Genomic DNA, 22,656 nt, shown 5'->3' on the forward strand with positions numbered 1-22,656 from the left:
CATGTAGCTGACGCTAAGAAGAGGGGTACGCGTATAAGTTTGTAGACAAACATTTTTCAGAATATCAACCCAAATTTAAGTTCATCAAAAATAGTCAAAACTTCCTTGTCGGTTCTAATCTCACATATCATATTATAACCATATCAACATATATATTATATATATCTTTGGTGTTTGGAATAACATATATATCCACATATATAAATTTGTTCAGGTCGGTTAAGAAATGTATTCACTACACGATACAACTATCCTTTGTCTTGTCAGGATGTACGTGCCTCCAGTTGTATCTAAACAATTGGCACACTTTTGTTCAATTGTAAGTGGCGTATAATGCAGTGAAAAGATCAGAGTTCTCGACATAGAGTTTTGCATCGACCTTTTATTCTATACTGCTGTTTGGGTGTCAAATAATTCTGAAAAGGCAAGTTGTACGGTTTAACCCTCAATATTAACGTAAGTATAATTTTAAAGCTGACCTTGACAGTAAAGTTTCAATTCGTTTTAAGAAACACCATTTTGAGCTTATTTCGGTAACAAAAAAAAAAAACAAGTTCATTAGATAGAAATAATTACTTTGCTTAGTAGGTGTTTTCAGCGGTGGAAGGGAAAAATGAGCAATTTCTTTCACGAGGTTCGATTGTTTTAAGCTGAAATCAGTTCTCACTTTTGCTTCCAAACCTGAATAATAACCAGTCTTGCCTACCTCATTAAATCTAGCTTAAGGCCAAGCGTCCTAACACCTTTTGAGTTCTTTGTTCTCTGTTGAACCAGTTTCAGCCAAATTTCACTTACTTTTCTGCCCTTAAACTAGAATTTTTTTCGACACAACCTTAGGAAAATTTAGTCCATTCGAACTATCGTTTTGGTTCTCTGTAAAGGAATTCGGTGATAAAGATATTTCTGGTTTCGCAAATTTCCTCCACGCGCAGCTGGAATCAACTCAATTTCGGTTCGTTTTGTCCTCTAAGCTCTAACACTTACTAACACCTTTTTCTTGCATATGAATGCCATGTAAAAGTGTTAAAACCTATTAACTTAATTGTTCAAAATAAATAGAACCTCTTCTAAGTAGCTCCATGTAAATGTAAGTATTGTCATTAGAAGTGTTGTGACCAAATAAATGTTATTTAAAAAAAAACACACACACAAACAAACAAACAAACAAAATCAATTTTTTGTCAGCTTATTAACACACTGATAGGACCTGGGTCTGGGCCTGTTCCGTGCCCATCAAACTTGCTCGGTCACCCAAGATGGCGTCTTCGACAGCGAGTGCATACAGTGATGATCGCCAGTAATATATAGATTTAGCCAGGGCAAAAAGCTAAGCTCCCGTTAATAAATTCATAATTTAAATCAAACAATATTAAAACTTGTAATCTACAGATCAGGGCACATTCATTTGACTTTTGAGGCAAAGGCTGAGTGATTTTAGAGAAAAATCAGAATTTGACCGTCCAAGAGTGAAACAAATTTTACATCAAGTTATTTGTACACCGAAAAAGGCCTGGAAAACAAATAGACCTATTCGTGTATTGTATTTGCAATAGCTGTAGCATCATAATGTGGCATTCACCAGTCCCTCCAACATTGCTCCGTTAGAGAGACTGGATAATTGAACAACCCCGAAATATAATTTTAAGAAACACATGCGCCACGATAGTCCTTGGTGGCAGCCAATTTACACGTTGCATTCCTCTGTCTAAAAGAGAGGCCAAAATAAAAATCAGGCCGGATTTTTTGTGTTCGACAAGTTTAGTTTACTAGATAGTAAATCTTGGCGACGAATCTGGTGGCGTGTAAACCAGCCTTTTAAACATACTTTTTCTCATCACGTCTCAGGTAAACTGTACGCAGACCTCGGACAGAATTTGTTCTTTTCTCCCCTATTTAAACCTATAATTCTGCAGTTTTTCACAATTTTGCAAGAGAATTTGCACTCATTCAATATCCACGACGATCAAAGCACGCCCTTCCTTTGCACAAAAAATTATAGCATTGAATTATAAAACGTTTTCTGTTAGAAAAATCTGGTCCTATGTGATATGCGGGGTAATAATTATGGGCTTTTAATGAAAACGATAAAAAAAATTCCCAAAATCACTTTTCGGCCAGCCGGACGGGTTCTCACTTTTGACAGGCACCAAATTTGCAGTGCGATTAATAGAGTTACCATTTACGCTTCAACATGATAGAGAATTTGTTATGTTTAGGTTTTATTTCCCTTTATTTATAAAACTGTTTATGGTTTTGTTATGTGTAATCTTTAAAAGCGAGTGATATTTACGGGCGGCGTTTTGAGTGTTCCTACATGCGATGTTTATGTTCGACTGGAAACAACCGGTGCAGCGGTGAAAATTGCGAGAGGGACTCGGCTACTAACAATCAATAAAATTAGTTTAATTCGGTGAAACGTGTACAGAGACAATAATTTTCATTCACGAAGAGAAGTATTGAGAGTAAAGTGTCTCAGAAAATCATGAGTCAGGCAAGCATAAGCTTATTTATGTTTTAAGCCGGCTTCCCGGTGTTCGCTCTTTTTCAAGATGAACTCGAGGCAAGAAAATCGCTCAGAGCTTTCTGTCTACAGCCAAAATCATAACTAAATAATCTTCGGAACCTTTTCTTTGAATTTGCGGGTCAAAAAACGTCTAAAGGCTTTTTAAACCTGATACTATTGTAGGTTAGATCACTGCTCGTGTTTTAACTTAAGCCGCATAAACCATACGCTCGACTTCAGGTTCAGGAAACCGAAAAAAAAAAACAAAAAAAACATCAAAAACAATAATGGCTCAAGCTTACCAGTCGAGATGCTACCTCTGAAGGTCATCAAGTGTTCCAGAATCGCTTGAGACTTTTCAACCTTCTTACGCCTCAAGCAAGGGCAAGTGAGTAAGCTCATTTTTGAAAACGATGCCATCCGAAATCGGATTTCCAATGACTTTGACAAGCGGTGCATTTGTCAACAAAAAGCGCAATAAACAAACCAGCCACGAATTACAGAACAATCTTGATAGTAGCTGTTTTTCATTTTCTACACCAAGTAGAAAAACACAGTTTAAAACATCACAAGATGACACAAAAGTCTCTCAGCTCCAGCTATCAGTAAGCAAGTTTCCAGACGCTGCACAAATTTTCCGCATAAACGCACCTGTCAAATTTTGACCAATCAGAACATAAAAATTGGACGTAGAGCGTGATCAACGCGTGACAGTCAGAAAAGTCAAAAGCGATTGCCTTCCCTGCATGTAAATGTAAAAGCCGGTTGAATTTTCGTGTCCGAGATCAGTTCGAAATCAACATTTTAAAAGTGCGGCTCATGAAACACGACTTATTTCATATGCATTTTAAAAAAATTGAACTTGAGCCTGCGATCATTTGAAAAGTAGCAAGTTGTCAGCGAATACCTTCAAAATATTACTCGAACTCAGAGGGTCGATACCTGAGCCCGCAATACGGTCAGGCGATACTGGTCAGCAGAAACACTGTTTTGCCAGCTGTCAATTAATCAAAACATGGATGTACAATATCAGGTTGCAGGCTCCCAAACTAGCTAGAAAGTGTGAGATTAAACATTGGTATGCCTGTGGTGCGGACGGACGGAAGGTTGGGTGGTCGGTGTACGGTCACGTGATTGCCGAATTTTCTAGGATGGATAGATTTTCTATAAAGCTATGGGGCTTCGAATCAAGCCCGTGATCAAATAAAATATCAGCGCAAAACTTTAAACACTACGTGACCTCAATAGATAGAAAAATGAGCCCGCGATCCAGTCAGGTGATGATGGTCAGCGTATACTCTAGTTTGACAGCTGTCAATTAACCTTCATTAGAATGGCGAATATTCGAATTAACAGACTACGAGTGTAAGTAAGACATTTCCGTCCGGCATTTAGTGGAAAATGCCAGATCGTGTACCTGACCGAACCTGAGCCCTCGTTATTAGTTTTCTGATAGCGGTCTGCACATGTCACATTTTGACAGCTGTCAATTGACATTAATTTGGCCCGCCAATGTAACTTTAAACGACTGTTAGCCAACTGACAGCCTTGCCCGGCGTAGTTTCGTTTTTATGTTGTATTGGTAAGTGTGACATATTATATCAGCTTATATATAGGGGCAAAACGACTGGTCTTTTATCTGAGCCCGCGAGACGGTCATGTGATAATTGTCAGCGGATGTCTGATTTTGACAGCTGTCAATCTAATCGTACTCATACGGATGGCTTACATAACTAAGAGGCTAGTCAAGTTGTGCAAGATCTATCGTGACATTTGACATCGGCTTACATGAAGTGTGTGTACGGACGGGCGTACGCTACGTCATAACCAAATTTTCTGGGATGGATAGTTTACCAAATTTTCTTACCCATTGTGCTACGCTGCGCGCGCTTCGCGCGCGCGGGAGCTCCGCTATAACTTTAATGAATTATGCACTATAGTAAAGTTTCTACTTGTAAATAGGGTAAATGAGTTTGCCACCCAGTACTTGTCTTTTGCATAGTATTTAATTTAGGTGTTTTTACCAAATTTAAGGTAAATTAAGTAGAAGCCAGACTGAGTAGAAGCATAATTTCAGCATTTTTTGCTAAAATGAGCATAATTTACAAAATCTAGCATAATTATTAGCATAATTCTGGAAATGTTCGACCTCTGCTAGTGGCATACCAGGCTACGTCTGCGGGCGCGATCTGTCAAAACCTGGCACAGGCGGCCCAAACTCACGTTACGAGGAAAAGGTGTAATGTAATTTACATACCATGGGTGACGCGCCGGTGTCGCGTTACAGGCGACCGTTGAAAGCATAAGAGACTTTGTATGAGAAATATATTACTGAGATCTGCGAGCGCTAAATAACGCTAAACCTTACTTTTTCTTAAATGAAATGAATAAAAAAGACTTACCTGCGATTTGTTCCACTGCATTTTGGTGTTTGATTGACGTTTACTGTTTTTTTTTGGCTTTATTGCGTAACCACTCTTACTCCTTTCATAGAACACTTCGTTCCCTCGTAACGTGAGTTTGGGTCGCCCGTGAACCTGGGAATCTTTACTTCCCATGATGTTTCCGTGCATCACATTGCGTCGGAAGACTTTTCTCTCTTCCCATCGTCCTCCGCGCGCTTATCTCTTCTTTCAATTGTTTTGCGGCAGCAGGAGAATGAAACAAAGCTATGATTCGATGCAATGGACTTTACACTTTAAATATTTCAGACGGAGCAATGTAGAGCTGACATATGTAGTTCTTCAACAGCTTTGCGTCTAGCAAAAACCGGCCAATAAGGTCTGCAAAATGGCCTCTGGCAAAGCGAAAAGCATCGATCGGATCGCTGAAATGAGTATGAAGGAGGTTTTTAACACGATGGAAGCTCTTGGTGTATCGGACGACGGGTTGGAGTCGCTAACCGAGATGAGGTCTCGATTGAGAGATGTGTTAAACCAGGCAGAAAAGACGTCGAACTGGTCTCCTGGAAAGGTACGGTATTTCAGCACTAAAAAGTTTTGACCGGTATCCAATAGCTTACCGGACGCCATTTCGTGATCGCTGGAGCCATGCTAGGCGCAAGAAGGCCGGTTTGGTTTTAATACGCTAGACCTAAGGAAATACAGGGCTGGCTGTTAATTATGAACAGTTTTTATTTCATTGCATTCGTTTATTTCGTGCATTTAATCAAAGATGCACATCTTTTCTCTTCATTTTTGTACCGTCTGATGAGGCACGATTCACGAAACATTCAGTGATACAAATTGTACCAATACACTCATCGAGAGTCTTAATTCCTGCTTTGTTTAAAGAACAGTTATTGTCTGGGATACACTTTTTCATGGAAAAGAATCCTCTCGATATTTGTCATGTAAGAAATGTGCCTCTGTCCGGAAGCTTATTCACATTATCTATCAAATGTGAAACCGAAAGTCTTCCGCTCTACAGCGTTTCCACCTCACCGATCACGCGACAAAACGGGTGGAACAAGATCCCAAACATATAAACATGGCCGATTCTTCAAGTTAATGTACCCTTCTAGATCTTCGTCCGATTTTTTCCAGTGTAAAAAAACTTTTAAAGTGCAAAGTAAAGGGAAATAAGGCGAACTATTCAACACCCGGCTTTTTCATCTGATAACCGAACGGTTTACACATAACTGGCGGGCAAGGCAGAGCGAGGTCGGCTATCTTCTGTGCGTCGCCCAGTTCACGCAATCTGAGAGCGGTAATCACATTGAGCTAAAATATGACAGCACTGTACGTTGAAAATGAAGTGATTCGACTTATCGTAGTGTGAACCGGTATAACGTCAAACTCTAGTTAAGTTGTCTAACCTGAAATTTTGACAGCACTTTGAGATAGTTTTCTCGGAATAGATCACTTTTCTTATTCTCCCACTGTTCTGGTGCTATCTTTACTTTTTGCTTTTACAGCACTAGTAATACTCCGATTATGTAAAATACTTTATTTTCTTCAGGCTTTTTCCATTTTATCCAAGGCCAAAGAAGAAGATGACAGAAAAAGACAGGCCTTACTAAGCTTTTACGCCAAAGCCCAAGACCTTCTGAGTAAAATGGACGGACCGATGCTAACTTTACTTCAGAGGCACACAAAAAATGTGAAAGAAGTTTTGAAGTGGCACGAAAAGCAGCTGAAGCAGACGCAGTACTTTCTTCTTGTTTCTGGTAAATGATGTAAAAATTCAGTATTCTTTTTATAAATCTATGATTTTAATATCTAGTAACGATTTTTCCTGAGTTGCACCCAGCCGGAAGTTGATATAGATCATAAATAATACCATTTAAATTAAACCAAGCCACTAATAAAAGTAGAGCTCCCGCACATGACTAAACGTTATTTGTAAAGAATAAGTTGTACCTTTTTTACATATGAGTTAAACCAATATCATGCAATATCATGCATAAAAATTAAGTTGAAAAGTCTAAAGAGCATCCGGGTTAACCACAGGCGGCCCAGACGTAGTATGTGTCACTGAATGAATAATATCCACATGGACAAATTAATGCGATGACTCGTCGAAACTCCCATGGACTAAAATAGTCTAAAAGTCAAAATATAACAAAACAAAGCTAAGATACCTTCAACTGAACGTATCCTTGTCTTTCCTGGCCGGTTTAAGTGGCATTTTGTTGAGTTTTGAAATTGTAGGCACTATCCACTAAAGAAGAATTAAAGGCTGGCTACAAAACAAACAGACCATCTCCACGCGCCTTCACACGAGGCGCTATAAATTCGAGAATAATCGACGAATCCGCTCCAAATAACCATCGGCTAATCTGCAGGTAACGTGTGCTCCTGCTTCTGGCTCGCTTGCTCCACAAAACCCATCGCAACTGCACAATAATTGCTCCCTCATCAACAACCACTGTTGACCTTTACGCTTCGATATGACCGCAAACGACCAGGTTTAATACGCGACATGAATATTCAAGCTTAGCGACCGCGTTCGCGCAACAATGCAAATTTTAGCCATGAAGACTGTACTTTCTGTACAATGACATTTCACATTTATGACTTTTGTGTACGCGGATGTCAGACAATCAAAATCTCTCCAGACAGAATTCATGAGTCCCTTTTTGTTATTGCTCACCAGCAAGAGAAAGAATTGAAAGAACAGTGCTTGTCAACAGTAATTTGAATACACGTTCAACGAGAAAACTCATTTTTCTCCCTACTTTTTCTCAGTAAAGAAGTTATCTACACTTGAATACCGCAAAAAAAATTACGGGGATAAGTTGTCTACTACCAAAAATTGTTTTAGGACTGATATCGGTTAATGTTTCTTCCAAAAAGCTGTAAACAGTTAACTCATTGCCTCTGCGTTAGCGCTGCAGGGCTCAGCCAACTGAGCTATGAAGACTCATACACTGGGAGCAGACCAATTTTCGGCAGTTCACATCATCCTCATTCCATAACGAACCCTGAAAGTAAGGATTCCCAAAGATACCACCCTAATGGCTGCTACTCAGGAATAAACGCAAGGGAGCCAGAGGGGGGTGCGATCTTTTCCCCGAACTCTTTCGCTAAATAAGTGTTCGTTGTAAACCTGATAAAATACGGTTGAGAGTTTAAGCCCTAATCTAGCTGTTGTTTCATGTCCAAAATAAAATCAAGGATTAAAAATGACATTCTTTCAATCAAGTTGCCGGCAGTGCATATTTTCAGTTTAAAAAGCTCGGCCGCTTCCGTCATGTTAAGGTACTCCCCTGCTTGCTAACAAGGACTTTTAACTGCTAAGAACGTCTGGTAACAAGGGAGGGAGGGGGAGGCCGGGTGCAGACTCATCTCGATGCCGCTTTTGTCTCTTCATGCAAAAGGAAGTAGCCTGGATAGCTGGCAGATTTTTTGGTGTCTTTTTTCTTTTGTGGTTCGTAAAGTAAGAAATACAACCGGGCGAAAGCTGAACCGAGGACGACAAGGAAACGATAGGGGAGGGGGCGAAGGGCGAAGGCTCACTCACCACTCTTGCTTTTCGAACCACAAACCGCCAGCTACGCATGCGCAAGCTACCTTGGGAGGTGCTTTGCGTGACAAGACAAGGAGATAAGGTAGGGGGCGTCCTAGCAAATACTGCCAATAGTTCTGTTTTTGCCCGGTCTAAAAATCCACCCAATTTTTTGGTTACCACGCTATTCGTTTTGGTGTTTTTGCAGGTGAAACATCCTCTGGTAAAAGTAGCTTGATCAATCTTATTCTTGGAAAGGACATTTTACCGTCTAGTACTGCCACTACAACGTCTACCATGTGTGAACTGAAGTATGGAGAGACACCTACAATGGTGGTGCATTTTAAAGACAAGGATCCTGAAACAGGAGAGACGACTAAAAAAATTCCTCTCCACAAACCTAATGATCAAAGTACTTATCTTGAGCAGATCTCGACTTACGTCCGCCAGAAAGGTTCGATGTTGAAAAAGGTTGAGCTTTTCTGGCCCCATGAACTTTTACAGGTAATTATACACGAAATGGTTCTTTTTTGTCGGCAGCGAAATAAGGATCTACTACGCGAGTAGCCTGCGTAGCAAGCGCTTCTGTGCGGTTTAGGAGCAAAGAATGAGGAACAAGAGTCAAAGACCGCGCGAAAAATGGCGCAAGTAAAAGAGCGGGCCTCTTTCATTTTTTGGTTCTCGTTTCATTTCTCGCGCGATCAAAACCGAAAATCCCTTTCCACGGTCTATTTTTGCTCTGAAACCAAACGGAAACGCTTGCTACGCAGGCTAGTACGCGAGCGGCTACGTATCAATGAGCTGCTAAAACGTCTACGATCAGCATCTGTTATAGAAGAGCGCATTAACCAACCTAAACAATTCCACTGTACGGCCATACCTTATACCATGTACCATGCCATGCTAAACTGCTCCACCAATAATAGCGGAGTCCTCTCTTGCGCGCAGCCGAGCACTATGGGTAAGAAAATTTAGTCATCTATGCACCCGAGAAAGTTTGGTGGTCACGTGTGCGTACGTCTGCCTGTCCTCCCCGCCCGCCCGTTCCTCCGCACCATAAGGAGACCAGTATCAGGCGCGGATCCACACCACCGGTTTCCACCGTTTTATGGAAATCGGTCAGATTTGTCATAATAAATATATTTCAAATAACAACAAAAAACTTAAAATCGAGAGATGAAATGATCCGCTGATTTGTAAGGCTTAGACTGCCTGAATGACTTAGAAATCAAAAAAAATTTCAAGGGGGAGCATTCCCCTAGACCCTCCTAGAAGCTTGCCCTTCAGCCCTCGTGTAGGAAATCGGTCAGTATTTTTCTAGATCCGCGCCTGAATATGAAATGTCACACTTCTATCTTGAATGGGAGCCTGCAACCTTTGTTTAACTTGATAATAGATATCGTTATCATGGTAAATTGACAACTGTCATAACAGGGTGTCCGCTGACCAGCATCACATGATGTACAAACTCAGGTGCCAACCCATCGAGGTCACGTGTTTTCTGTTTCTTTTCCGCTGAACAGTTATAAGCTTTAAATTGATCGCAGGCTCACGTTTATGTTTTAAGCTGGTCCACAAAAGTCATATGGTTCTCCCCTAAAGTTATATTAAGTATAGATTTTTGGATTTCTTTGCAAAGCCAGTTCCAAATTCATTCTCCAAAGTAAATTATAAATGCATAACTGGGAACCTCGCTTTAAGCTCTGGCTACATCTATATGTTAAAAAATATGCCGAACCAAACCCAAGGTGTTATGGAGGTTCCTGCAGATCACTACGAGGAATTTCATGAAAACTATATTCTCAAGATTACTTACAAAATCCTATGATTACGGGGAAATGGTGAAAATTTTGATTTCTTAGGAATTTATGGGATTTGTTTTGCAATGCTATTCCCTGAATTAGCACCAGTTATAACAAATTCAATTGTAACGTCACAGGGAAATAGCCTAACCCCGAGAAGATTCTCTGTGTTTGTATAGGTAATAGCATGATTTGTAGTGATATTTGGCATAAATACCACGAGTGATATTTCGAAATTGTTGTATCACTAGTGGTATTTATGCCAAATATCACGTACAAATCATCCTATTATTTGTTTATACTACTACCCGCAAAGGTTTTGTAATTTTCACATGTAGGTATTTCAAATTAAGCTGAAATACCACTGCTCTTAGCCAATCAAATTGAAGAAATTTCTCATGTAGTGGTATAATACCTTGTATTCAAGATAAAATTTAATTGTTTTGCAAGATCCATATATGCTCTTATGTAAATTACAGAAAGGAATAGTGATCATTGACAGCCCTGGTGTTGGAGAATCTGACGAAATGGATGAGATAGTGATTAAGTATCTGCCTGAAGCTTTTGCTTTTATATATGTCGCTAACAGTACGATTGCAGGGGGAGTCAAAAAAGACAGAGTAAGTACCTGGATTATTGTGAGTCCGTTCCGGGAATTTACACGGAGTGAAGCTAGGCCTGTCCCGCTTGCGCTCATAAAGTGCTGGAAAGTTGCTTCCCGGAATGCCAAAACGTTGCTAAGAAATTGCCAAAAATCCAAAAATTTATGCTACCCAATCGTCTAAAGTTTCTACCTAAATCTCTTTATATTTTTCTTTAAAAGTGAATTAAAAAGCTCTATTTTTTGTTCTTCGCAATAACTACTCACATCAGTCAAGAACTGATAAAGTTTGAAACTTAGCTTTAAAGAGTTTCTCACTTAAATGGACGAATTTTAAGCGAATTTTAATACGTTGTATGAAAATAAATCTTTTTCTTTATAATTGAACAAAATGTGTATTAAAGTTTTTTTTTTATTCCAGTTTACCTTCTACAGGCTGCCTTTCAGGCCTCTTAGGATGCCGAGAGCCCGTAAACAACACTATCATACTATTTTAAATTATTCATATGGCAAAAATTTCAGTTCGACGTTGTACTAGAAATATTCTTTGCTCTATAAATGAGCTAAATGAGCATTTAATTTCACTTTTTTTTAAGCTTACCTTTTCCGTTTTCTTGTGTTTAATTTATTTATGCTGACTGCGTTTCAGGCCTGTTAGGCACGTTTAACTAATATGCCTTATCAGCCCTTCGAAAACGTTTTCAAGTTGGGAAGGTTATGTGTTCAAAAGGTTGATAAACGTTCAGGAAATTCGCATAAATTGAAGTCTTCTGTGAAATCGTTGACACATGCTTGATTTGTGCTCTAAACCTAGATTTTGCTCAAAAAACTTGCTCGAGGTTGCTTGAACCGCAGCAATTGCTTCAAACGTCAAAAGTTGCCGAGCACAATCGGGACAGGCCTAATCGAAGCTAAGAGTATTAACTATTCGATATTAGTGGAAACGGAACAATTATTCTGGAGAGAAAAAAAAAACTAAAGGGCCCTGATTCCAAAGGGAATTCCTTAAAAACGTACTTGGATTAGGAATCCTGAAAAACTGTTCTTAGATTTAAGCTAATGAATCCATTCGGAAGTTGGCTTTTTGGTTCCATGGGGTTAGAGTTAGCCTAGTGTTAGTTCTAACAGCAAATCGTGTTTGGATTCTACAATCAACATTTAGACTTTCCGAAAGAAGCGAACCCTGAGAAATTTTATATTGTGTTCTCCAGAAAAAGAAACACATCTTAAGTTTTGTTAAACTCAGTAGTACCATTTTTTCTTTACTGGGAAATAGTCAATTAATTCACTTAGAGCTGGTGATAGCTAAATAAGTGAATAGCAAACGGCTAAGTTTAAGCGTTTCTTTCAAGTTATAGTAAGCAAAAGGAAATGTACGATGTCTTGATTTATCGTTTTTGATTGGTCCGATTGCTGCTGTATGTATACAGTTGAACAAAGCCAACAACAATATTGTGAGGACTCATGAAATATTCTGACAAACCAAAAGCTAAATTGAAGACGTAAACGCGTGTGACGATAAAGGGTATCAAGATTACTTAAAGATGAAAGGTAACTTACTAACCTTCTGTTCAAATGTCCCATGGGAACTCTCATATAAATGAGCGGGGATGGTCGTCGTCTGGTTTACGAAGTGCAAATTAATTGCAAATTTCAGTATCACTTAGGGTCTTCAAGATGGAATACCAATATTTTTACGAGGTCTGTACTTCTCCTTTCCGGCTATTTGGTTGTCTGTTTTAGAATGGTATTTTTCAGGGTCCATGTCAAACCTGAGCCACGCCCTTATTGACCTCCATCCGCGGTGTTATTCCAATTTTCCATTAAACCTCCGCCTATTTCAACGAAGCTCACCCGGGACAAATTTTCGCGCCCCAAACTGTTACTCTTATCCCCTTTTTGTCGCCTGTTGCTTCGTAATAATTAAACTTAAGTTATCGTGCCAACGTTAATTTTTCCTCGCAGCTTGTAAAACTGCTTCAAAGCGCGAGGGATGTGTCAATCGAGGTGCCAGGAGAAGGAAAAGAGGATGGGAATCTATCGCTTGATATACAGGAACGTCTGTTATCCAAGTGCGCTTTGTTTGTGTGCAACAAATGGGACTCCATCCCGGAGAAAGATGTGCCAATCGTTAAAAAAGAAGTTATAGAGAAACTCCAAAGGGTCTGGCCTGGTGTTGATCCCGATTCACAGATCATTTACATGTCAACCACGAAAGCTAATAAAGCTCAAAGCCTTGGTGTTATCTCCAAAGAATTTTCCTCTTTAATGGAAGGATTGAGGTCATTGGTCTTACAAAGTATAGAAGCAAAGCTGGAACTTCATTGGGAGTAAGCTTTATTGTGCATGTTTTGTCCATCCTCACTGTGAAACATTAAATGTCACAAAATATTTCAGGGGAAACGATTGAAGAATAGTACACCATTTTTGTGAGAGGAGGAGTTTCCGTTTAGTGCTCGTACACAATTTAAATGTTAGTTTTCAGGATTGATTCCACCTGCGGATTCACACGCTTGATTTTGTTGTTGTGGGAAGGGGAAGGCCCCGGGGGGGGGGGGGGGGGGCGGGGAGGAGGAGGGGGAGAGAAGAGAGTAGAAGGTATGGTTTGTTACAGGTTTGACGCTGACTATTTCTGGATACCGGAAGGTATTTCATGTGACACACTTTTCGGCTAGTGCTTAAACTTGAAATAGTTGTTCTCCCACCGATACCATCTGCACTCGCTTTGTTTCTTCGCGCTTCCCTTTCGGTGTCGAAGAAATGTGCAATATGGTAATTAGGATGAGGAGAATTGAACTAGAAATAACTGAATCAGTATGAGTTCTCTGCAGGCTAAGGCACCAGCTGAGACAACTAAAAAGAAACACCTTCCAAAATAGTCCGTTTGAAACCAAATCCATCCCGTGACAACAACTTTTATGGCAGATATGTTTAAACGGATCAAAAGCTATAATTATAAAAAGAATAGTGCGGCTGCAGGAGTAGTTCTCTTTTTTTGTTGTTGACTTTTTAACCCTATATCAATCCTGTTGACCCGAAGGATTTTCAGAGACATGGAAACATGACTGTGTTTTAGCAAGTGACATGAATTCAATTTGTTGAAATTTTGAGAAGGAACGTCAAAGATAAACGTTTTGCCAAAATTTCCTAGTACAAATTTTTCTGAATCAAGACTGAAATATTTTTTGTTATAGATGGCTTTACAAACTTCTTTCGAGGATTTTCATTCAAGCAAAAGTGTTTGTGGTAAACGCTGCAAAGAGCCCCCAGGAAATCAGAGAAAAACTGGGAAAAATTTTCAACCGCCTAGAGGCAATTCAAAAAGATCAAGGGAAAGAGATAAAAGACCTCCGCGAATCTTTCAGAGAACAAGTTAACAGTGTTGTGCATCAACTCTTGCAACATCTCCTGTCAGACGACATAAAGAAACGCTTTACAAAGTGGTCCAAAGAAGACGCTCCAGATGAGGATGGGTCCTGGAAGGAAGTTGAAGAGAATGTAAACGCCGCTTTGTCCAGCCGTTTTCTAGAAATTGTAGATCAGTGGGAAGAGGAAAACAAAGTGTTTTCAACTTCTCGTACTTTCCTCATGGAACAGTTTCAAGATTACTTTAATAATGTCGAATTCAAATTACAGAATGTTCAAAGCGAAGCCGCGGATGACGGCTCCAGCAATCCAAACAAGGTAGCCTTTAGAATTCAAATTTCATTCTGGCAGAAAGCTGTTTGGAACATGAAGAATTTTAGTCTTGGCCTCGGTAGATTGCTTATTAAAGTACGCAATTTGAGGCTAGGAGCAGCGATCAAAAGCGCTAACGAGTTGGCTTCAAATGTTGTAAAAATCTTGTACAAAGATTTATTAAAAGACGTGTCTAAAGACATTCTCACTGACAGTATGAAAAAGAAGCTTAAAGCGTTTGTGGAAGACAAATTAAACGATGTTAAGCTCTATCTTGATAGAATCGAAGCTCGTCTGCAAGAGATGATCAACGCGGACAGGCAACTTTATGAGCAACTAAGTAAACGATCGGCTCGCTATCAGCCTTTGTTCTATGTGGCAAAACAGAACAGGGATCAACTGGCAAAATTTGGCTTAAGCGAAGTTTGTGCTGTAAAAATCGATCGCGAGGAATTGGAGTGGAAAGAAGAAACGTCTTCCTACCTTGGCTGTGGATCATTTGGTGCCGTTTACCAAGGAAAGATGAAAAAAGATGGAGAGGTAAAAATTGTGGCCTTAAAAGTGTGGAATGAGGCGCTTGATGCCGCAAATGCAAAAGAAATCATGGAGGAGATAAAAAATTTGAGGTAATGATTGTACACTCACTCAGGTCCGAAACAGCTACACCTCCACATATACAGAATTTTTTCTATACATTTGTGTTAGTACAGTACTTGCCTGTCGTGTTCCTCGGCAGTATCATAATAATTTATGGTCAGTTTCCTTGCAGATTTTCAGCGAAAAACTGTAGTTGAAATCTATCGTCCGACGAGTGTTACATATTTTTGTTTATTTTTGCTACCAGTTGGAGTCCGTGCAAGTTAAGTAATTCGACTCTATTTTCGATTCTTCTATAGCTGCTGTCGGTGATCTCTCTCGTCACATTGTTGAGTTCTGCATTTTTGACGAAACAGCTAGGTTGCCACGCCACTGTCTTACGTGACGTCAGTCGTGGATAACTTTTGCTGATATTCCATCAGTTATGATTGACGTCAATGATAAAATACCGTGGAACTGAATCGATATAACTAAGGGCCAAAGAACTCTAGCAACATGTGCTAATGATAATAATTAATAATAATAATAAAATAATAATAATAATAATAATAATAGTTAATCAATCAATTAATTAATTAATTATTAATGATTTATTTTCGTCTTTTCTGTTAATTAGAGTGTTAAACCACCCTCACATTGTGAAGTTTTATGGCATATTACTTGACAAAGAAACTTCACAAATGGCTTTGGTCATGGAAAGGTGTAAAGGAAACTTAAAGAGCCACATCTTCAGCGGTCCAGAGTCAGTTCCTGGCAAATCTGAAAACCCCGCTGTCTTCAGAGACGTACGCCGTTGTGCAAAAGAGATCACCGATGGTTTGGCTTTCATGCATGCGATGGGAGTCGTGCACAGGGACCTCACGTTGGAAAACATCTTGGTACTTATCGTATAAGAATACATGTATTTTTTCACGATTTTTTGTCTTATAAGCAATTATTGGATGAGGTTTTTGTGATATCCAGAATAATCGAGGTCGAGGTAGTGGTTATCACCGTAGCCGAAGGCTGAGGCTGATAACCCTTACCTTATATTGAACGAAAAAAAAATTCTTTTTAAAGAATATTTCAGTGCCATTAAGATATTGAAAGTATTTGAATTATACTCGACTTACCTCAGATCAGGCCGAATTTTAGTAATTCTGATACTGCCTCTCTGAGGCAGTATCAAAATTACTAGGTCCCACAAGTCAACAGGTACGAGAGAATGAATGGACAGTCCACAATTCGAATAAAACGACGGTTAGCTCTGTGACAGAAGACGGATCGAAACGCACCAATGATATTAGGAGTCTTCGTAGCTAGTAACATCACGGCTGAACTGACAGACGACCAATAACATCTCGAATTAATTTGCCAATCAGGTCAATACCCAGAGTTTGATACCATGAATTGACTTGATACAACTCACTTTGACTCTGAAGATGACCAACGCACACTGACAGGTTGTCGAAAAAAGGTCAGTCACTGTCAACAACAACAGTCCTATTCAGGACTACGTTCACCCGTATGATCATGCTCCACCTTTTAATTATGGACTGTCTCGCTCTCTTGCCCATGTCTATTTCAATTATTTCCAGCCTGTAAAATAAACCCTGATCTCAGGTAGGCTCGACCATATGAGTGCACCCAAAATTACACTGCTTTGTAAGTACTTCACGTTGCGATTTTAGTGAGCGGCCTGCCGCCATGAAAAGTGCTGTCGGTTCACCATTATTGTTACTGAGAACCTGTTTACACGAGTCCACACTAAAACGGACAAAAAGTTACACGAATCCGTCTTTCGTTTTCATGAGACGCGCGGAACTGTGCAATTCAGTTTTTAACAGCAAACCGTACTGCAATCTGTAGCATATTTTTTTCAGGCTCTCTTTTCGCAACTGCTTATGTTGCGTCTATAACACCGATGATCTTCTTTCATATAATCCTTTAACCTGCAGTTCTCATATATGATTTTTATATATTCATAACTTCGTCATCATCCTTTCAGGGGGTTTAAAACGAACCAGCACAATTGGTAGAGCGCTGCACCGGTATCGCAGGGGTCAAGGGTTCGAATCCTGTTTAAGCCGAATTTTTTTCAGGCTTTCTTTTCGCAACTGCAAAAGTTGCGTCTATAACTGCGATGATCTTCTTTCATTTAAGAATTTGCACGGTTCCGTATTAACGGGTTGCACAGGTGAAAATCCGTCCTTTAAAAATTTGTCGGGACGCGCGTAAATGGGGTCTGAGAGAAATGAAGAAAAAAATTATAGTCACTGCACTCTTCTAAAAGTCTATATTCCTTGTCCCATTAAAGCTGACTGACGAAAACACAGTGAAGATTGCCGACGTGGGCCTTGCTAAAGCAGAAATAGACATCACCGGTACCTATACGGGAACACCTGTTTATATGGCACCTGAAGTGTTCCATTCCCAAGTCTACGGCACCAAGGCAGACATCTACAGCCTGGGGCTGTTAATGTGGGAGATGTGGTATGGGCAACGGGCCTTTGCTGACGCTCCAGGAACTACACTGCAAGCTTTGTTTGATTGGATCGATAGAGGTAACCGTCCAGTGGACCGGCAGGGCTGCAAGCAGCCTCCATCCTTCTGGGACGAGCTGATGACAGAGTGTTGGGACAGTAGTCCAGAGAAACGCCCCACAGCCAGAGAATGTAACCAAAGAATAGTCGAGGAATCAGTGGAAACTACTATATAAATAGGTTGATGTTAATCTAGTTACGTGTTTTGAGATCTTTCATAAAAGACACTAACAAGGCAAACAAATAAAAACAAGCGTACTTTAGATGGTGAGAGAAAAAAAGTTAAGGCTGAAAGCCTTCAATTTTCCAAATGTTAACCACCAAGAAAAACGTTATAGCTATAGAACATGCAGATGTTGTTAACATGGCGTATTTGTAACGCTGTGAGAGTTGACTTGACTTTTGTATAAGCATCAGGATTATTGATGCGGGGCCAGCATTCCCGGGTAAATCGTGTTTTTCATGGTTCTTTTCCTTTTAGAAAACTGCAAGAATTAAAAGCACAATTTGGCTTGATCGCATAAAATTTTACTTTTTGGTACTTCTTCAAAGAATTTAAAAAGGTTCCTGTGAAATATGGACCTAAAGCAAACTGGACGGGTAGCCCGTACATTTACAGTTTTTGTCTTGTCCTTTTTCCTGACAGTTATTCATTAATGAAAATAAGCTAAGTAGTATAAAGACAATTACAAAAGTAGAGTAGTAAAAATAGATGAGTTTTTGTTTCAAAAAAGACGAACAAGAGGGCAATGGAGGCTCCTGTGACAAATTATTTGTTTCCTATTTTTAGAGCAATAACAAGGCCTCCTGTTTTCAATCAATTCAGCTCTACATTGATTTCCGTGATTTTGCAATAACTGAGTAGTGTGGCAATAAATTTTGAATGGAATCTTCTGTTCCAGATTACTTTAACTATTTTTTAACTATTGGTTTATGAACTTGAAACTGATGGGTAAGACACTGAAGCAGCGCTAGAACAAGTCACTGATGTTGATGATACCCACCCCAGGAAATCTAATGTTGACGACACCCAACCCAAGGAATCTGATTTTGGGGACATCCATACCGGGGAATCTGTTGTTGGCGACCCCCACCTTTAGGATTCCGATGTTGACTACCTCCACTCTTGGGACTGATCTGATGTTGACGATACCCACCCCGGGGAAATGTTAACGTCACCCGCCCGAGGGAATCTGATGTTGACACCTACTCCGGGGAAACTGATGTTAACGTCACCCCAGGGAATCTGATGTTGACACCCACTCCGGGGAAACCGATGTTAACGTCACCCCAGAGAATCTGATGTTGACGCCCACTCCGGGGAAACCGATGTTAACGTCACCCCAGGGAATCTGATGTTGACACCCGCTCCGGGGAAACCGATGTCAACGTCACCCAGGGAATCTGATGTTGACGCCCACTCCGGGGAAACCGATGTTAACGTCACCCCAGGGAATCTGATGTTGACGCCGAATCCCAAAAATCCAGCGTTCAAGGAACTTTCCTATAAGCAGTGTCCAACCCGGTGAATTGTACAGAATTGAGTGAATGAACTTTTTGCTATTAAATATTCCGCAAAGAACCTCTGATATATCGGTAAAAAACCCGAATTGAAATCAAAACGAGAACATGCCGTGAGTCAAAGGTTGTATTTTGAAGAGTTATTTACATTCACCCTAGAAAAAAAGGTCAGGCGAACGCAGTTGGCAACCAGCGAACTTTTTTTACTGGCCACTAACCCACGTCGAACCAACACTGAGCCGGGATTGAACAAAAAAAATGACTAAATAAAACAAATAAATAATTCATTAAAGTTCAACCCAAAACGTCCGTACATTTTACAAAAAAAAAAAACAAACAAACAAAACAAACAAACAAAACAAACAAACAAACAAACAAACTTTTTTTGGCATATTTATTTATAAACCAATCTGTAGCAAAGGAAATTGACGCTTCAATTCGTATATCTTATTTTCTATTTTACTATTAATGATAACACTAATCACAGTGAAAGTGATGCGTTCTTAACCACCTCGGGAAAACAAGATAGCCATTTCTCTCACAAAAAGGAATCGCATAGTGGCATGTTAGACCAATTTTGATACATTATATATCATACTTGACTTGGAGGAATAACAGGGAAAAAAAGTCTTATTGATCCCTTAACCTCCACTGAAGGAAGTGATTTCTCGCGTTTCATTTTCCCAAGCCTCGGAGCCAAGTACGAATGTTCATTTGTCGAAATTGGTCTAATTAACACTCAACTAACACAATAACGTTAAGCTTAATTTGACTAATAGGTTTTAAAAAAACAAAACGTCACTGAGCTACAACAGAAAGCTTCAACTATAATTGAAGGCAAAGCAGCTAATACGAAATATGTTTTCTTCTTGACATTTGAATAGGAAAGTACGTTTTTAAATCGCGGGTTTCTGTTTAGGCTGAAAAGGAACATGCAACTACTGGCAATTGAATGTGCTTAATAATAAAGCATGCTTAATTGATAAATTTGTAAATTTATTAAAGTTTGTCTGTACATAGATTTGCGACTCACATCAGGTTGAAATAACATGCATGTTCAGCAAATAAGTTTTGGACTGTTTCTCGAATTCCACCACGTGTTTTTGTGTTTTATGACTTAATCAAATTTTCAATGGCGGGATCCAGGGGGGACATTCCAATCAAAAACTCTACAAGTCTATGGAATATTTCACCACACAATTCCCATTTCAGCCTAGGATTAGACCCCTTTAACAGAAACGTTTTACACAACAAAACATCAATTTTCCTAGGTATTGATGTCTAAAGATGTACATCTCTTTAAATATATATAAGCAAGGAATTATATTTACCTATTTCTTATTTACAGCTTAGTTTTAATATGTACAATTCAGAAATTCAAGCTTTATAACTGCCCAATATAATTACTCCAAATCACAGGGGCGATCGTATTATATAATATATTGTTTATCGACTGACAACCAAACATATTAACACAGACTTAATTCATAAACAATAGCTTAACTGTGACCCACGTTAAGGCTTTCTCAGACATATTTGTGATAGGAGACTTTCAAAAAAAATTTATAAGTAACATTATCGCTGAAAACACGCCTTATCAGGTTGACGAAAGGTGCTTTTTTCTCAGCACAAAGCGTAGAAACAAAGAAAGGGCGTGACCCACTCCTCAAAATATCCAATTTTGAAACTTCCAAAGCTCAATGCCTGAAATGGAACAGTTTGTTTCTGGTCTTATTTTTCCAAAATTTCCTGGAATTTTCCGCTGAACCCAATTACTTTAGGAGAAATTTTGGTTCAAAGTTTCGCTTTCAAAAATTAGGCGATTTCAGTTTTTCTAAAAACCTTTCACGACTTGGTTTTGGTTTTCAAACTTGCCAGAATTTTTGGTGGAATGGATCGCAGACAAGGAATAAAGGACCAACAGCAAAAATGGTGCAAAATAACATAACTGGCTAATAAACACTCATTTACTAGATATACTGGAATACGAAAAAGGTGTGTTAAGCGTGAATAAACTGCAAAAAATGGAGCTGACGATCTCGATGACCTATTGAAATACACACGGTGTAGACGATTGTGCTAGCGCACAAAACTCTAAAATTTGTTGGAGTTAATTTTGACCCAACAAATCTAATCATTGGAGCAGCCAGACATCGCAACGGGACAACCAGCCTAACAAAACAGCTGGCATTCCGCGACGTCAGCACTGGTTTCCCCGCGAAATGGCGTCTGAGGAAACGGCGCGGAAATATTCAATACCGATGACGCGTCACTACCCAGATGATTCTGATTGGTCAAAGCGAATTTCCCTCGCAGCACAACCAATCAGAAGCACAGGTAAGATCTCTCTTTTCTTAACTTGAGTTTCAAAAGAAGACGTGAAACTAGAGCGAACGACGTTTTGTCTTGTAAATACATAGACAAATTAAGGTATTCGTCCATTTTACCAGGAAATCTCAATTTTAATTTGTTTGTTTGTTGTTGTTTTTTTTCATAATTTTAACAAAGTTGAACTTCTACACTCAGAAAACTAGGTAAGACCAGACTCGATAATATATCTTTATCTTCTGATTTAGTTTACAATTTTTTTCGCTGAAATTTTCTTTGTTTGTGCTAATAAAAAACTAAACTAGACGCAAAGGGAACAAATACCTAAAGAGGATAAATGGCGTGCCTCTTATATGAACTTCGTGCAACTAACGGATAAATAATAAATAATGCGATTATATTCTTAGTTACCGTTTTTATATAACAAACTCAATACGATTACATTAAAACCAAACCATATACCAAATACCTAATTCCTGCACTCTTAGGTCGCATAATAATATCCACACTCTATATAAAATTAAACCACTCTGTTTAATGCAAATTACTTACTAAATAAATGTACACATACTGCGTTAGAAAAAATTATCGTAGTTCGAACATACAGCCCGCTGATGCCCTAATTTGTCAATGACAGAAATTTGAAAATAAAAGCACTTCCGTTCAATCCATTTTATTGGGACATTGGAACTACGAAAAATAATTTGCGTCACAATCATTTTTGTATAACTTACAAATCATGCAAGCTTTTAATGGTGAGAGGTAACCATTGATTGTTACGACTCAATTTTTCTTTGGTTCAATAATTACTCTCCTATACTAGTTTCATAATTTACATTCTAATAATACACAACCAACAACGGAAAATAATTCTTGAACCAAGAAAATGAACATAGCAAAGAACCACAACATGAGCAATTTGGAGCTTCTGTTACACAATTCGCCAGCGATAATGGTCGCTTATTGGGGGCCACAAAAATGGCCTCATATTTCAAATGACAACGACTTCTCGATTTGCACTCATCCGTTTTGTCGATAACAGCTGAACTCATCCCGCATCGTGTTATCGCCAAGACAGATTGAGTGCCTGCATTTTATGAAGCCTATACTATTTTCTGTCTACTTTTTGATAACGTGAATAAATTAAATTAAATA

The 22,656-nt window shown here is 39.2% G+C and overlaps 3 protein-coding genes across 3 annotated transcripts in view; all 3 read left to right on the forward strand.

Moving 5' to 3' along the window:
• Window positions 1-21, forward strand: part of LOC140921603 (uncharacterized) — an 11,232-nt gene extending 11,211 nt beyond the window's left edge. The window contains exon 5 of the mRNA XM_073371608.1: window positions 1-21. This exon is cut by the window's left edge and continues 550 nt beyond it. The gene's annotated coding sequence lies outside the window, so the exon portion shown is untranslated.
• The window catches only part of LOC140921598 (uncharacterized), a 66,634-nt gene that overhangs the window by 20,535 nt on the left and 23,443 nt on the right, over window positions 1-22,656 (forward strand). The window lies entirely within an intron of this gene.
• On the forward strand, window positions 5,279-18,535 carry LOC140921594 (uncharacterized). Its single transcript, XM_073371594.1, has 8 exons — window positions 5,279-5,476; window positions 6,464-6,671; window positions 8,661-8,956; window positions 10,734-10,874; window positions 12,821-13,185; window positions 14,050-15,159; window positions 15,747-16,008; window positions 17,427-18,535. Exons 1-8 carry the CDS (start codon window positions 5,294-5,296, stop codon window positions 17,826-17,828), a joined length of 2,967 nt encoding a protein of 988 aa, XP_073227695.1. The 5' UTR covers window positions 5,279-5,293; the 3' UTR covers window positions 17,829-18,535.

The sequence above is a fragment of the Porites lutea genome, chromosome 12, assembly GCF_958299795.1.
Source record: "Porites lutea chromosome 12, jaPorLute2.1, whole genome shotgun sequence".
In the NCBI taxonomy this organism is placed as follows: Eukaryota; Metazoa; Cnidaria; class Anthozoa; order Scleractinia; family Poritidae; genus Porites; species Porites lutea.

Coding starts and splice junctions, on each gene's coding strand:
- LOC140921594 (XM_073371594.1), top strand. CDS start 5,294: ATGGCCTCTGGCAAAGCGAAAAGCATCGATCGGATCGCTGAAATGAGT. Junction 5,477..6,463: donor CGAACTGGTCTCCTGGAAAG/GTACGGTATTTC, acceptor TATTTTCTTCAG/GCTTTTTCCATTTTATCCAA. Junction 8,957..10,733: donor GGCCCCATGAACTTTTACAG/GTAATTATACAC, acceptor TGTAAATTACAG/AAAGGAATAGTGATCATTGA.